At 41.5% G+C, this 17,500-nt stretch overlaps 2 protein-coding genes across 2 annotated transcripts in view; both read right to left on the bottom strand.

The window, feature by feature from the left end:
• Positions 1-349: 349 nt before the first annotated feature.
• LOC138046077 (uncharacterized) lies at positions 350-7,787 on the bottom strand. The gene is given in 2 exon segments (XM_068892756.1): positions 350-772; positions 774-7,787. Coding segments are annotated over 2 exon segments (7,437 nt in total).
• Positions 7,788-13,197: 5,410 nt separating this feature from the next.
• LOC138045494 (uncharacterized) overlaps positions 13,198-17,500 on the bottom strand; it is a 61,897-nt gene continuing 57,594 nt past the window's right edge. Inside the window, exons 28-29 of the mRNA XM_068892021.1 lie at positions 16,241-16,333; positions 13,198-15,212 (exon numbers count right to left, since the gene is read on the bottom strand). Of these exons, the coding sequence (XP_068748122.1) occupies positions 15,072-15,212; positions 16,241-16,333 (234 nt within the window). The 3' untranslated portion in view covers positions 13,198-15,071. The remainder of the gene's footprint in view (positions 15,213-16,240; positions 16,334-17,500) is intronic.

Raw genomic sequence — 17,500 nt, 5'->3', positions numbered from 1 at the left:
CAACCCCCCAAAAAGGACTGAGTATTCGTTTTCCATAAATGTGTCCCGGGTCCGAATCTTGGGGCTTGTCCTGTAATTACGAGGACGTAGCTATAGCTAGTTTTATACAATATTCATTATTATTATTATTATTATTATTATTATTATTATTATTATTATTATTATTATTATTATCCTGAGACCGGACTTTATCCGGGGTCATCCAGAGTCTAGGGTCAGCAGCTGTCATCACATATTTTCCTATTTCTCCTATATTTTGATCCTTGTGTGAAGACTGTCTCATGGATAGTTTGTACATTCGATAATTTACTGAAACAAGACTAGAATCTCGATCAAGCCCATGATTAACTTACTCGGTGCACGAAAGACTATGGTCTGTCCACCCAGAAGATAAGCTCACCACAGAAGATGGGTAGCCTGAAAGACCGAGGGAGTCACAAATCTCCCTGCTCGCAGACTGTGGCGTAATTGGAACGCACACCCCTTCCCAAGTCTTATCCGCGGTTATTACTTCAAGTCTCCCCACATATTGAGTCGGCTTCTCTGTCAAGTTCAGTTTGCTACATGTCACTTGTATCCGTGAATTGCTGATCAATCTATGTGATAAGTGAGATGGATTAGGTAACCCCACGGACTTGCAGGAAAGGCGCACTATCCTATCCTCTGGTCCAGATGATGCAACTCTCCAAGCTCCATGTTGCCAAAGCTCTAGTGTACCAACTTTCTTACTCCACCGATCGTCCAAATCAGTTAGGCGGACCTTTAGTTCACCAATATTTGTCGTCTACGTATCCAATCCACATTCCATCACTGCAGACTCGTCCTCCTTGAGGTATCTTCCAATCACTTTCCCATCTTGGACGATGGGTTCTTCCGTGAAATCTGTGACTTGGTTGATAATGGTCATTGCAATGTAGCCTTACACAATAACCTTGGAGGGGATTATTAAATGTGCCAACCGTTCTGACGTGAGTTATGTAGTCGCAAGCACGGAACCATCCATTATCAACAGGTGGGGGTCTTGGACAATGAAGAGCTTGACAAGTAGGGTTTGTACTATCCCAAGATTCATCTACACAGGTGCGTTCCTTGGGTCCTTGTAGCAGAAACCCTTTCTTGCAGACATACGAAGCTTTCGATCCCTCCTTTCGACTATTTAAGGAAACTTTTCCGTTAGGTGGATCACTTAGCGATGGACATCGCTTTATTCGTGAACATGTTGGGATGGGGCGGACCCACTGGCCGTCCAAGCAGGTGGTATTCATTGTGGTGCCGTTCTCGTGAGTTATTGCGTACCCAGCAGAACAAGTGAAAACAGCGTCTGTGCCATGGAGCACTGTAGATCCTGAAGAACGTGAAGAATACCGAACTGTGGAATGCGGTGCATTTACTGCAGCACAGTTTCTCTTCCGCCCGTATGTTGTTAACGTGTGCGACACAGCTAACGTCGCATTACACTTTTCCAAGGCCAAGGCGAACACAAAGTGTAAACTGGCATTAAGAGACGTAACGACTATGGAAGTTCTTCCACTTACTGGAGTATATTGAATGCCTGTTGGATCTGCTGTAGAAAATTTCACCAAGAGTAGCTTCGTACTCGGATGCGATAAAATGCCTTGACCCGGTTGCTCCCATGACAATGTTACATTCGCCCCGTCTGCGGACTCAACATCAAATCTGGAATCGTCTTCGATGAATGAAACACTGCGGTTCAATTGGTCCATTCTTGATGATATATCTGATAATGCAAATGCCGGCCACATTGTGTCGTTGAAGACCATCGAAAGGTGCTTGTATTTTGCACTCACGTTCCAATTTTGAATTATCACCGTTAAAAGTTGACCGTGAAAAAGCTCTGCCGCCAAGTCAAGGTCACTAACTTGCAAGTGTAGGTCATCGCCAACCAAGAATAGGCAGACTTCACTGGAGTTCAAATGAGCCAGAGAAATAACGTCTTCAATTTCATCATCTGCGAAGTTGTCGATGATTTTCAAACCAGAAGCTTGGTAGAGGATATACAAGTCGCGTCCTTCACCTCCGACAAATTTATCGTTACCACCACGAGCAATAATTGTGTCGTTTCCTTCAAGACCAAAGAGTGAATTAGCGGAATCCGAACCAGTCAGGGTGTCGTTATGAATGGTTCCATACACGTTTTCAATGCTTATGTACGTGTCTCCCTCAGCATCGACTCCTTTTCCGAATCCAAGCAGTAGATCGATTTTAACACCTTTGCGCAGAAATCCATCACCTTTGAAGGAAACTGTATCGCTTCCATTACCTCCATCAATAACATCAGCACCATTCCCAGCATAGATGAAATCATCTCCTGCGCCAGCAAAAATATGATCATCACCATCGCCACCAAAAACAATATCAACAGCTTGTCCACCATAAATCTTGTCGTTTCCAGCTTTTCCCTCGAAGGTTGTTCCAATTGTTCCTGTTCGTAAAACATCAGCTGCATTGCCACCTTCTATTGTTCTTGTATTGTTACTTCCCGTTAAATCGTTTGTGGCAGTAAGTGATCCCTTTAAATCTTGGGCAGAAGACAGTATTTCGTCCTCTTGTGGTTTAATGTTTTGTGGGCTTGTGAGGTCAGTGCGATCGATGGAGGTTATTTTTTTAAACGGTATTTCTTTTGAAAATTCGAAGGCAACTTTATCAGTAGTTATCACCTAAAGATGCTGATAACTGACATTTAGAAAATAGCTTCGAATTCGAATGCCGAGGGAACTGGGACGTGAACTAGATTCAAGTATGACGTCGTTTTGGCCATGGAAATACAATCGAATGTCGCTGAATTCCAGACCGATATGAAGAGTATCTGTCTTGTTGTCGACCGCAAAGTTGTTGATTTCGTTAAACTCGCCATATCCATGGTTCAGCACGTAAGTGTCCGATCCGTTTCTTCCTTCCAAGTATTGATAGTTGTAACCGTTGCCCGCGCCGGGATCAAGGTAGTTATTGAGTTTATTGCCATAAATCCTGTAACTGCAATGACTAGAATTCAGCTGAAAACGGACCACGTTTTTCCAAGGATCGCTTGTCAAATCGTAAGTGACTAGCCCTCCTTGACACTCTGAGCTTTTGCATGTGCACTGCGTTGGATCCTTGGAGACTTCGGTTGGATCGAGCTTCGCTGTCTTGTTACTTACTCGTAAGGTTATCCCGTCCACGGTCCTAATCCAAAGATGCTGATAATTCACAGAATCAAACCAATTGATGAGCGATACAGTGGGTGTTCCGTGCCTTGATGAAACCGTAAAATTGGAGCCGCTTTTCTCTGCACGTAGGTTGCCGAACGTTTCATCTAAGTACAACACATCATCTTTCGTGCGATTGTCAAAATTGTTTATCATCGAGTGGGTACATCGTTTCTTGACAACATAATTGTCGCTGCCTTCTCCTCCCTCCAGATAATCTTCCCCTCCAGTGCAACTCAAAAAATTGGTCTGTTTATTTCCCACAATGAAATCGTTGTGTAAAGAATCGGAAACGGTAGCGACATGGTCAAAACCAGTGGGTTTGATGCACCGTGGAGGAGAAGGCATATCTGACAAATCGACGCAGACGCCAGTGCTGAACGTACTGTAATCAAGCATTATAGGTACTTTGGATGGTACGATTGTATCCACACTTCGAGAGCCAGTGACATTAAAGACAACGTGATCTGACGATGTGAATAGCATGTGTCTATACTGGTATCCAGTCGTCCAGTTAGTTACTGTGAAGCAGTTGGCAGTCGGATTGCTCCTGTCTGTCACGGATAAATCAGATGTCGTAAATTGCAGGTCGATTCTTTCAAAAGGCACATTAAATATCACAATATCGGTGGTGTTTAAATAATCAGGTGCATCGTTATGAATAGTGTCACAACCTTCATTTTCTCGAATAACATAAGTATCTTCACCTTTTCCTCCATTCAAGATATCAGCTCCACGACCTCCGTCTATCACGTTACTGAGATCATTGCCTACAATGGTGTCACAGCTATTGGAGCCCGAAGCTTGCTTGACTCTCTTGAATGCCGGTTCACTGAGCAAGACGGTTTGAGAGCTGTTTGCTCCGCTAAAATCCACTGCCACTGCAACACAAACAATCTCAGGATCGGAGGCACTGTTAGGCGATTGCTCCGCGAGGAATATCACTCCATCTTTGCTACGAAATGATATGTGACGATAATAAGTTGCATCTCCTTGAGTGAACCAGTTCTTGATACGAATGTGATGGCTCCTGGAGTATGTGATGTCAACATCGTTTCCGGTATTATGACATCGGATGTTTGCATAATCAACGTTGATGACAACAATGTCGCGCATGGCATCCTCAGCAAAGTTATCGATTATTGTCTTACCGCCGTCAGACTGAATGAAGTAGACGTCGGTTCCACCTCCTCCAGTTACAGTCGAAAGTTCTGGTCCGAGGTAAAAGGTGTCGCTGCCACCGCGCCCGTACAAATTGTAATGGTAACTTCCAGTCACCGTCTTAAGATCCAATTTGCCAAAGTTGCACTCCTGGTCCTCTTTTCCCGGTGGTTTTGTTGTTGGCTTGGGTTTCTGTACTGCATAAAATGTGTTGTTGTCTGAGTTACCATAATAAGTCCCATAAGCAGAGTTTTCGTGCAATCGAGCGTCGCAAATAACGTCAAATGACTTTATTGGAATAACAAACCATAGTTTCGCTGTTTCATGTTTGTATACGAAATCCCTGGATTCTCCTATGCCAAGAACAATATCTTTGAGACTTGAATCCACCTTAAATGTTCTTCGTTTTGTGACGTTCGTACCACTTACATCTCCAATTTCCACAGTTGCTAGATTATTATCATGGAGCCGGAAGTTTATGAAGCCACCAAAACTCGACAGGCTTCCTTGAGTAAAGTCGATTGTTTCTCCACCTCCCTTCTTTTCTCCAACAATTTTAAAATAATTATCAGGGTTCGTCAAGTTACGAAGAAGTTCATTGTCATAGTCCTCCTGTCTTTGATAGGACTCCAGCTGCCTTCTTAAACCCCCTGTTAAGAAATCTGCCACCCCGTCCAAAATCCCTTTTACTAGTGCGCCAAGAAATTGTAGACCAGCCCATGGACTATTCCAGTTTACTTTCTCCATTTCAGACATTATATCAATGTAGAAGTCGTCTATAGCCATCCGGATAATGGAAAGAATGATTACTAATGGTTCCGTGATCACTTCTGCTTCTGGACAAAGTGTCCCAATTAGGTTCAGAGCTGTGGTGCTTACATCCAGTGCTAGATCGATCACACGTAATGGAAGCAGTTTAAGGTCGTCTGGGTCACTTAAATCCAAATCTGCCAGTTGTTCTATATCTTGTTCAATGAAATACACGTCGAACGCAAGTCCTACTCCAGGAATGTCCCCCAAAAGCTTTCCAACTCCTTTTTCCATGAACCTCTCTACCTTGGTGGAGAATCGCTCCAAGCCCCTCTCAAAATTTAAGCCTTCTGCCAGTGATTTGGCGGCGCTACTTAAGACATGTTTACCAAGCTTTGAAACGATTTCATTTAAGCCGGTCAATCCTCCGAATGTGTGTGCTGCCTGGGTTAACGATATACTCCCACGAACGTAATCACCATTGTTGAAGTAGTCTGCAGCTCCCAGGACAGAAAAAATTAAGCCATGGACAGCCAAGCCCTTGTTTACTTTGGCGTATGCCTCACTAGCTCCAGCTCTGCGAGACCTTGCTATATTATCTTTGATCAGCTTGGGCGTGGCCAACTCATTAGAGCTTAGTGGGAACTCAATATGGTCCCGTAACTTCGAATCGCGACGATCCACAACATCGAGCTCAACCTTGTCATCGGATACTTTGATCGATTCTTCATCAACATAAACAGAGTCCTTGTCAGTTAACTTGCAGACGGAACGTCTTTTCCTTCGGCGCTTATCTGCACAAAGCCTTGCAACTTTTCTGAAGAGAACGTCTCCATCGTGATCATCAGCGGCACGTTTACGCACCAAGTACGAGGGAATGTCTGTATTGCCTTCCCTGTGCATAAATTCCCGACCGGCGTTAGTGCCCCCTTGTTGTCTTGCAGGAAAAGCTCTTTCATTGAAGATCGTATCGATCTTTACATTTGTGTTCACGTCTTCAAGCATTCCCTGGACAACTTGATCCATTGCAGGGCTACGTCCGGCTATCCCACCTATTCGTGAAAGTCTAGGAAGCTCATGAGCTTCGGGAAATCTATTTTCCGTCCGGATTATCCTTAACAGTTCGGTCAAAAATCTCCCCTTAACCTCTTGGGTAGGCTGTGCTGCTTCAGCAACCATTGAAATCACCATAAATTCTACTGCAGCTCGAACTGCATCAGGAGATGGTTGCCCGCCTACTTTTATTTTGTCTTCAAATGAAGGCTGATCATTTAGCTTTGAATCCAAGGCACTTTGCATCGCATCTGCCAGTTCCCCATGGTCGGCATTGGCCAGATAGTTATCGACGATGATATCATAGTCTGGTTTACTCAAGGGGTTATAACTCTTTCCTGGTTTTGGTGGTCTTGGAGTGGTAGTTGACCATTCGTGGTCATTGGTGTGAACAGTTATTTGGTGTCTGCCACCAAATCGCCCGCTCCTGCTCAACCGAAACCTCCTTACTTCGCCGCCGATCGGAACTTCAAAGTGTGTGTGCCTTTGCTGCCGTTGTGGAAATGTATATATGTCATTGTAAAACTGTAACAATTTGAATATTTGCTTCAAGGATACCTCGCCATTTTCGTTAATTTTAACCAGTTTGTAACTGTTTGGTTCTGTTCCAACTGTGGTTTCCTCGATAATGGGTTTTTGTTGGCCATTCACAGTAGTTTGTAGTCCCTTGAGGCGTTCCCATTCGTCTCTGGCCTGGTCAGCGCTATGGAGCAAGCTCTGAGTGAATTCAAACCTCAGTTTCGTTTTTCTTTCACTCTCTAAATCTTGACTGAAATCTCTTGCAAGGCCGTCCATCCTCTGATCAATATCCGCTTTTACACTCGTGAGCCATGAAGCCGGATCCAAACCACTGAGATCTTTTCTGAGGGTGGAAGAACCAGCAAGAACATCTTTGGCAGCCTGAAATGCCTGTTCCCTTTCCTGGTCTGTTACAGTGTTTAGGGGGTCATTTGCTGTTAGCTTTTCATTAAAGTCTGGCTGGCTTGCCACTTTTGCATCCAATGACTCTATGGTGGCTTCCTGCAACGCTGTCCTAAGGGCAGGCTTTACATTGGCATCATCTAGAGCTCTAACAGATGTTGAAAGGTCAGACAAATCCACGAACTGGTTCACGCCACCTGGAATGGTATGTTCGGCACTGATTGAAAACTTCCCACCAGTTCGATGAGTAACTTTGAACTTTTGATATTCCGAGCCAATGGGAACATCAAAATAGGTGGGCTTTGTTTCGCCACTATAAAGGAGTGGGTAATACTGCATGAAATTGAACACTTCTTTCAATCGTAAGTCCCCCACTTTTTCGAACCTCACGTGTTTTCCTTTTTCACTTCCAGTTGTTTGAACCGTTTCAGTGATTTCCCCTTCTCGGATTGATTGTTTCCACTTTCTCTCAACGTAGTTCTTCACTATCGCTCTGTCAAGGGCCCTCTGAATTTCTTCGCGATCGGCCGCGGTCAGTACCCTCTTGAGCACTGGGTATGCCATATTCACAGCACCATTGTGAATTGCGTGGTCCAGCCGTGCGGTTTGATCACAAAGTACCGGATTGGGAAAGACGTGATACAAAAGAATCAAACCAGTTGCAATCCACGAGGCCGCAACCATAGAAATTGCCATATTTTTGAACAGTCACGATGAGCTTAACCGTCTACACGATGAATCTAAAGCTTAAGAACAAAACGGTAAAACAGTGTTACAAATGACGTTGAACTGCTGGTAAAAATCATAGGATGAACTTTTAAACAAACTTTTGTCAACTGATCTACATTCGTAATATTGGCTTGTGATATTTGTATATCATCGTATTTGATTGTCGAAATAAAGTTGTGACCATTTTGTATCCGCTTCACTCCTTCTGGATATGCATCTGCTTATGAGTTTTTGTTCAACTCTAGAAAAGTTGAACTACGTCTTTAGTTTGGGGAGAACCCGATGAAAAGCCAAATAAAAGTCAACCACTCCATTTCTTTTCTGATACAACTGCTAAGATTCCACTCTTTGGATAAACTCCCGAAACATATAGGCTATTAACTGCATGGTCTGCTATCCTTAGACTGTGAGTTTTCAACCTATAGTGACTTTCATTACCGGTCTGGACTGGAAGGATACAGTAATTGTGGCTCTTCTCAAAACGAATTAGGTCGAATTTTGCTCACGTCCTCGACACGATAATGAGGATACGCGAGAACGAGGTGTCGAGCTTTCCGTCAGAAATACACCGGTTTCTGACACGCGCGGATACTTCTTTCTGTACCTCTATGAAATTCGTGAAACCTCTGGCTTGACTCTGGAGCAAGGGAGTGTGAAGGTAAGAGAGGTAATCCCTCATATTGGCCTTATTCCCATCGTAACCCCTCCTAAGTTATTTTTTGATCTCCCGCGAGATCCGGTATTCCCACGAGGGTTAACTGATAGCCAATCATATGTCCCTTTTTTCGCAAACGACGCGAATCATTGCATGAGAATTCGCTCAGCGGTCAAAATTGTAAAAATGGTAAAAATGGGGACATATGATTGGCTATCAGTAAACCCTCGTGGAAATACCGGATCTCGCAGGAGATCTAAAATAACACTCCATAGCCTTTTGACTTCCGGAATCGAACTATGTTGGACGCCTTTGATGTAGAAGAAGCAAACAATTCAGGTGACTGGAGTAGTAAGTGTTGAGAGGCTATTAGCATTCTGATATTATATATTCAAAGGCCACAGCACCAACCAGGCAAAAGAGTGAAACATTCGTATTGTTTGTACAGTAGTTTCAAGTTTCTTTCAGTGTGTAGTCACACCCAAAGAGGCTATAGTTAGGGTTAGAATTGCTGGAAATGATTGCTGTGAACAAACAAGACAGAAGTAGATACTTAAATAAAACTGTCACAGCACGAAGTTATTACCCGTACTAGGTATCAAGGGAACTGAAGAAACTGCCCGTATTGACGGTGTTATCGGCTTTGGTGTTGTCACTGTTATTCTGCGTTCCTACTGATCCACACTTCCAAAGCATCCACGCTAAAACTGCAGTTTCACGGTCGGTTAAGCGCAGTCTTTGTGTTCGACCACACGGATCAACTATACTTTACGGGTTGCTTAGTGGACACCATCCGTTGGTATCGGCAGGATCTCGACATTAGCGTACTAGCTAATGCACTTGAAAGAAGTTTAAGCTAATAGGGTTAAAGGATACCTGATAAATTAAATGCTTCATGAAAAATCTTTCGGTTTTTTTTTACGTAGCTAAAAAATCCTATTCTTTGATAATTCGAATATTAATTTTAAAACAGTTTTCTAAGAGAACTGGGAAAGCAATGGAAAGCAAAGCGAATTAATCTACAGATCACTGTCAGGGTTAAAATGTCGGTTTACGTTCGTCTTACGTTATTCAGCTCAAGAATAATTTATAAGGATAAAAACAATTTTTCAATAAATGGCTGTATATCTGGCTTTCTCTTCCGTTTCTTGCTTTTGTCGTTTTGAACAAAAACGAAGGATCTCTATGTCTAATGAATATGGTCGTTGAATTCGAAGAATTGATAGCCCCAATGCGGTCGCATTAATTAACGTTGTATCATATCTATGAACCGGCACACGGCAATTTGGATTCATTGCTGTCTCCCATATCGAAGTTATCTCAGTTATAACCTCTTGTTAAAGAATCGACGTTATTATATGGACGGGAATGTTTTATCGGGAACTAAAAGATTCGTAGAATCACTACCACCACTACATCCGTGAAACGAGTGGCGTATTTTTGTGTGTAACACGAGTGGTCATATTAAACAATTAAGGTCACGATTTCCCCCTTTTTTTCCCAGCCTTTTTTGTTTGTATTAATATCTAGTATTTTCAAAGCCTGTTTTTCAATCTCTACCATGAATATCTATTGTCCATATAATAAAAAGAAAGTTACACCTTAGCTTGAATGAATTTTATGTTTGAGTGCCAAGAACAATATCGCACTCGCTCGCTGCGCTCACAAGTGCAGCAAAAAGAAAAAAAAAGACAAGACAAAACCAAACAGGTACTAGGCAATGAAAAAAATCAGAACTGCTTCGACACCGTTTACAAGCTGCTTGCGCAAGCCCGAGAAGATCTTTATCCCACTGAACTAAAAAGCGCTCAGTGTGAAGATGGCGGAAAAAGCTGTTACCATCGTTGTAGTTCTTTTATCTTTCAAACTTTCTCTTTTCTTTATTGTGTGAAAGTTCCTTGCATATATGTATATTCTACTCGAGCTCGAATTCGAGTATAATTGCTTGCCATCCAGTCGTTAAATCTTAGTCTATTTAATATCTTCCTACAAACTGGCCTTTATTTGACACGAAATAAACTCAAAGTTGGGCATCGAGCACTGATAAGAATTACTTCCAAAGGGTATTTCTTGATAAAAGTGCAAAGCATCGCGGATCGCAAATTTAAAAAACGTCTATGAAAAGTGCCAATTTTGTTTAAACTGTCAAAATAGAGTCGCCCTCTAAAAATGATTTTTGTGAGCCATACGCTTCTTTTTCCAGTGAACCATTGTGAACAAAAAGAGGCTTTATAGATAACTCGTTCCTTTTCACCGAAAAAAAATATATAATTAGTGAACTATTTAAGACGAAGAAGGTGTAACATATGCAAGAAACGGCAGTAGCTGAGTTCTATTGAACTCTTCGGAATGTACACCGACCAAAATCTCCGTTTTTAATTAACGAATCTTACCATTTAATGTGTTTGAGGACGACCATGTGCATCTTCCTCAGCTGTAGCTCATGTCCCTGATAACAATGAAAACAGATCGGAGACCTTACTTGCTCTTTTCAAAAAAATGTAAAGAGATCGAATGTGGTAATGCGAAGCACGCGATTTTAAACATCAAGTGTACCACAAGTTGCTCAAAACGGGCACTTAACGAGCAAAAGCACATTAAAGTGACGATATCTGCATCACTAATATTTCTCTCCCTGACGTATCTCTTTGAACAGAGTTATGTTTACAATTCGAGTATGCGATCTCTTTGAGGTGCTAGTTAATCGTTAAAATTCGCCTGCTGCTTTTTCGCCATTAATAGCTTGAGGCTTATAATTTTGTTTGAGGTCATGAAGCTTTCATGCAGTTTTAACCTTTGACCCGACTAATCTTCAAAGGTCACCCGCCAATCAGTCACATGCACTTACTTTGTTCAAGGCAATTTTTTAAATAGGAGTCACTTGCTAAAAGCGACGGAAAATTCACGTGTTCAAGTTGCCACTGGTTTGGCTTTGCAACCGATTGGTTGAAAGGTGGCGCGAGATTTTTAGGCCAGTCACTTAGCAATACTGAAATTAAAGCAATGACGGAATTAATTTTAGATTCCACTAAAAATCACGTCATTTAAAAGACAGTTGTTTTCGTGTTCAACTGCTGACTGATGGACTCGTGCCTCTTAGGACCCTGGTCCTTCTGCGGCATGAAACGGTACAGTGGCTGTGCGGGAATACAAGAGGCGTCTTCCTTTTGTATTTTTTTCACTTAACATAACGGTTACTGGAATGGCTTGTGGTGAGCGTTATTTGGGATAGACGAGAAGCACATTTCCTCTCTCACTTCAGTTACTTGAAGTTAACTCTATACTTCGAGAATTTCTCGTCAATTTATAATTTTACAATGACTGCATAATTCTCGCGCGCTCATTGGCTAATTTTAATTGCCAATAAGCTGACAGACACATAAATTTATAATTTATGCGATAATGACGCGATATTGCTCACGTCAGATTGAAGTTTCTCACATTTTTGTCTCGCGTTCTTCTCTTGTTTTGACTTATTTTTGACCCCTCTGCCTTATTTTGTTATTGTAAAAAACAAATTGATGTCAGTTTTTCATGCGTCTGTCCTGTTATTGACAGTGAATTTCGTCATAACATTATCAAAGTAGTCTGCGGATCCACTCGGCTATGGCCTCGTGGATTCACAGCTACTTTGACAATGTTATGACGCAATTCATGATCAATAACAGGACAGACGCATGAAAAACTGACATCAATCTGTAAATGGTAATAGGACTGAGTGGAGTCCAATTTGGTCTGTAATCATTCGAGTGATTAACAAAATCGAACGACCGCGTAGCGTAGCGGGAGTCCAATTTGTTTAAACATGAGTATGATTGCAAACCGAATTGGACGACACGAAATCCTGTTACCAATTAATCATAACCATTACGATTTCAGAGAAAGCAAAATTAATGCATTCCTTTTTCACTGTCTAATGTTACAAATTTGTCCAGTTTGGAAAATCCCCAGTTTGGTAGGGTAAGTGGTTGTTGCTATGGTTATTGTGATAAATTCTTAGTGCACATATTACGATTGGCTGATGTAACTTTCCGATCTCAGGTATCCGATTACAGCCAACTGTCCGATTTAGTTTCACTGTCCGATTTCAACCCTACACAATAATTAGTGAAAAATAATTCAGTTAATACACCAATCAAATTTGAGAAAATTGTGATGGTTATGATTAAATTTGAAAAAGCACGCTATTAAGGTCCAAGATTTTTTAAGAACATGATGGTCGAGAAGGTTGAACCTAGACCATAAAGCGACATCGCATCATTGATAACCACTAGACCATCGAGGCAGACCGTTGAGCAAGTATGAGTTTTCATGATATTATAATAGATACCCATCACCAAAATTGAAGGCCAACCGGTTTAAAATGGGTGTTAGACTTAAATACTTGTAGATCAGCGCTTTTCGAAATGCCGGTGCTTTGAATTAAACACTGTTGATCAGCGCTATACGAAATACTTGAATACGGTGCTGGGAATATTACGTTGGTGACCCTCTAACCTATGTAGATCGTGTAATTGTCACGAGATGTCCAATGTCCTTCTCGTCTATCCCTTAGGGACGGCATTAACCATTACTCGAGGGGTCAAAGAATCTCTCGGCATTGCCAAGAATTTACTTCAGGTGCACAACATAAGATATCATGGAATAACAAAGATATCACTTTTAGAAATATATGATATTTAAACAACGTTGAAGGCAAGCAGGAAGTAAGATCATCTCGACTTTCATGATAAACATGAAATAACGGTTTATTTTTTTAATCGATTAATTCTGTTTACAACACAGTCAAGGCAAAATGCATCCTTTTATAATGCCATAGCTTAATTTCTTCCATTAAGGACAAAAAAAGCAATATATAAATAAAGTGTACAATATACTAGGCAAATGTTACAAAATAGATTTTAAAAAGAATTTTATGGAAGTATGTAAATTAAAAACACTTTTTTCAAGATGATTTTAGCTCGCAGAATATTGCCACTAAATGCGACCTTGACTGTTGTATAATGTTTTGAAAAATTACCTAGAGAATGATTATATTCCAATATCTCACTAAAACGCTTTATCTAAAAAATGATTTGATTTGTGAGATTTGTCATTACCATACCCCTATATAGAGCGAGTTTCAATCGAGTGTCGTAAAACTAAAACCAAAGTAATTACTTTAGCCAATCAAAAAGGAAGGAGACAATCCAGTAAACCAATCATATCTCCAAGTAATTACACGTAGCCGACACAAAGGGCGGGAAAATGTGCACGCGCAAGCCACAATTGGTTTTGGCTTCACTTCTGATTGGTTGAAAAAATGGCGCGAAAACTTTGAACCAATCACTGAGTGAAGCAATCATAAACCAAAGTAATGATGTAATTACTTTCGATACTCAATTGCAAACCGCTCTATTTTTAAAACACTAATGTAAAACCAGCCAACTTGTTCCCTTTTGCATACCGTGAAGCTATCATTCGTTTGAACCAAGAGCTTATGACCTTGAAGCGTTTCAAAATTTCGTCATTTCGATGTAAAGTATCTCGTGCATTTTCTCGCGCGTTTGCTTGAGTGAGGCTCCAGCACTTGGCTAAGTAGCCTGACTTCTGGCTGTTATACACAATTGTGGTCTCATTCACACAGAAGCCCTTCAAGCTAATCCTGCCAAGCCGACCACATGCTGGAAAGGTCAGACCACAACACCAGGAACACTGTCCCCTACTCTTTTCGAATAGTGTGTGGGATCTTTAACGTCCCACAGAGTTAATGAACAAGGGTTGTGAGACGGGAGACGGGACCTCCGGCTTATCATCCTTATCCGAGAAGACTAGAGAGTCTAACCATTTGCAGATGTAATTACAAAGGCAGCACTTTCTCCTCAGTTATTTAAAGACCCTGAGTGTTGGTCCGGCCGGAGTTGAACTCACGACCTCCCGCGTGACAGTCCGGTGCTCAACCAGCGCGGTGCAGCCTCAATCTTATTTTTGTCCATATTTGTGTATAAAATTGGTGTCCTAAAATCCTCAGCTTTGTTCCAAGGAAAAGAGTTATACGCTTTGAGGTCATGTGCTTCTGTTTCAGCTTACAATAACAACTATCCCAAAACAGTTCAAATGTCATCCTCATTAGAAAAAGACTTTTCTTCCATAAGTGCGACCAAATCACATATTTTGTTCTAACGTTAATATCTTTTCCAGTCTCGCTGTGATGGGAAAAGTTCAAAAGAAAAAAAAAAGAACAAAAATGAGGCTAGCAGGTGTAATTAAATACGAAATAATGAAAAAAACGGCAGCCATTTAGGAAATTGGTCTATCCAGAATCACGATATGCGATACCAATAAAAGTTTTATACTAAACATCTATAATTTCACCAATCGGATACACTACTCAAGCACAACCCTCGCTCGTTTTATATGAGCGAGGGATACGGGTGAATATTGTATCCGTTCAATAATAATACTTTCGGTTCCTTGTGCCCTGTTTTGTGCTTCTCTACCAAGTCGTGTCACTTTGAAGCATCTCTTCTTGGAAATGTATTTGTTTGTTTTATCAGTAAGAACAAACTGCCGATCCCTTTTCCCAGTGGAACTACCGACAGCGTCAGAAGGCGCCATTAGACACGTTTTTGATTACTGAAGTGATCTTTCCCTTCATTGTGTTGATTGTCCAGTGCCTGGTTACCAGGTGGAGGCGCTTTAAAGGTGCCATGGGGAATCATTTGGCAAATTTTGTCCCGAGCTGTTTGATTGGTGGCCTGTGGACAAAACCATTTAAAGTCTATTGCATGTGAAAGCTCTTCCTATTTTTCTCGGGTCTTTGTTCTCGAGGGCGTCATCTGGAGGCTCTGGGGAATAAACTCATACAAATCTCTATTTTTATTTCCCAGAGCGGTTCGACGTGATGCCTTTTGTTTAGGACTGAATTTTAATATATCGAAATTGGTCTATTGCTTTGACGAATTTGGATTGGCTCATTGCGCTGTTGGCACCTGCTGTGATTGGTCGAAGTCATTACTTTGGTATTTGTTTTACAAGACTCAATTGAAAACCACTCCAAAGGGAAATTAACCATCGTGAGAGAGATTTGGAGCGTTATTCCTTGGACCGACGCGCTAACGCTCAGCTCACAAATCTCCCTTAATTAAGCCCCGTGCAAACAGAGGCAACGTTGTTGGCTGTTAGATGTCGCTTCCGCCTGGACGCCCTGTTGGATGCTGTTGCGTGTTGTTGGGAGTTGTTGTACGTAGTTTGAAACTGGTCAACCGTTTGAGCCAACAACTCCCAACGTTTCCTTTGTTCCGTGATAGCAGAAGCGTAGCGCAAATAATGTTGGATCCCTTTCCACAGCTCTTCCAACATTGTTGGAGCCACGAACTGGCCTTACATATGGTCTCTATGGGGATAGCAAGGTATTAAAATATTGAAAACAAGATAGCCGCAGAATTTTGTAAGTTTACAAAGAATCACGTGTCGTATCCTTCCCGCGATACACTGCACGTTCTTACATTGTTGGGAGTTGTTGCGTCCGTTTACACACAACGGCCAACACCATTTAACATCTGCAGAACCAACAATGCTGGAAGTTGTTGTTCAACATCTGCAGAACCAACAACTGCGGACAATGTTGGGAGTTGTTGCGTCCGTTTGGACGGGGCTTTACGGTGGTAACTTTACGACAAAAAAACCTTTTTCAATGCGTTTAATTAAACCAAATTTCTTGCAACGTAGCTACTTGATAAAACAGTATACAGAGAAAACACAGCTCATTAGGAATAAAACTTACACTCTCAGGACGATGTTTGCTAGTCGGGGCGGCAAAAGCTTCTGCAGCGTTTTGAACGCTATCAACATTTTGTTGTCTCCCTTCCATTTTGATCTGAAAATTGGTAAAGTTTCCTCATGATTAACAACGATGATGATTGATCTAAGGTAGGGTAGGACGAAAAATATCATTTTAATGTCGCTCCTTCAATTTGTCATTTGTCTCTCTTCCATAGTGGAATCACTAAATAATACGGTCTTTATGATGTTCGACGGGGACGACGACAAAAACGTCACCTCAAAATATAACCCAGAAGTGTTTCGCAATTATTCCATGTCGATCGCTCACGTCGTACAGCGTGGTCGGACTATCCTAAAATTATATTGGTGAGAGTGGTTTCAGAGTAAAGATAGAGAATAAACGGTTCACATTTCTATGTTCACGTTGTCCTCGAAACCTCGAATTTGGTGATTTCGCGTCGTTGTCACGCAGAGTTATACAAAACCTTGTGCAAAAATGCGTGCCGCACGTGCAGTAAGATTATTTTTCCAACATGGCCGCCGTGACGTCATGTGAAAACGCTTCATACCGATAACAACTTCGCAGATGATCGCTTCAGGCTATCCGAAAATTTAAGCATTGTATCAGGAAAGGTGAAAAAAAAGTGAGCCAACTTTTTGTCATCGGTTCGAGTATATGGTAAGCCTGAATATAACCTACATTTATCAAGTCTCTTGTGCTGTTGGCGTGCAACTTGATAAATTGAATTGATCGCGATGAAAGATGAAGACGCTAGACAAGGGCGTTGAAACGTTGCGTCTTTGAATTGAACCCTTTAAAGTACATTTAGATTGTCTGCAAAATTGGTATTGTTAGTTCGTGTAAGTCGCCCGTTGTGATGATGATAGTTTAAAAGCTCAAATATTTATATTGCATTTTCAGCTCACGTAAAAGTAATGGAAGCAAGGACTTAAAAGCTACAGAAGATGTTGTAATTCTGAAAATTAGCAAGTGGAAGAGAGCTGCAACACCATCCAAAACCCAGGCTTAATAAAACTGGACTCTGCCCAAAGACCGCGCCGTTGTCAGGGCAACCGCTAGACCACTCAACTATCAAGATATACACCCAACAGTTTTCTAAAGTTGTTCTCTGTAACTGCACAAAAAAACAATAACAACAACAAAAAAAAAACATTTTACGGTACATTTTTTATCACGAAGCTTGGATTTGTATCGTTTAAAAATGTCTAGATGAACTTTAAGTTGCATAGCGATTAGCAG

Source organism: Montipora capricornis, chromosome 4 (genome assembly GCF_036669925.1).
Source record: "Montipora capricornis isolate CH-2021 chromosome 4, ASM3666992v2, whole genome shotgun sequence".
Classification (NCBI taxonomy): domain Eukaryota; kingdom Metazoa; phylum Cnidaria; class Anthozoa; order Scleractinia; family Acroporidae; genus Montipora; species Montipora capricornis.
This window is presented reverse-complemented; position numbering and strand designations above follow the sequence as displayed.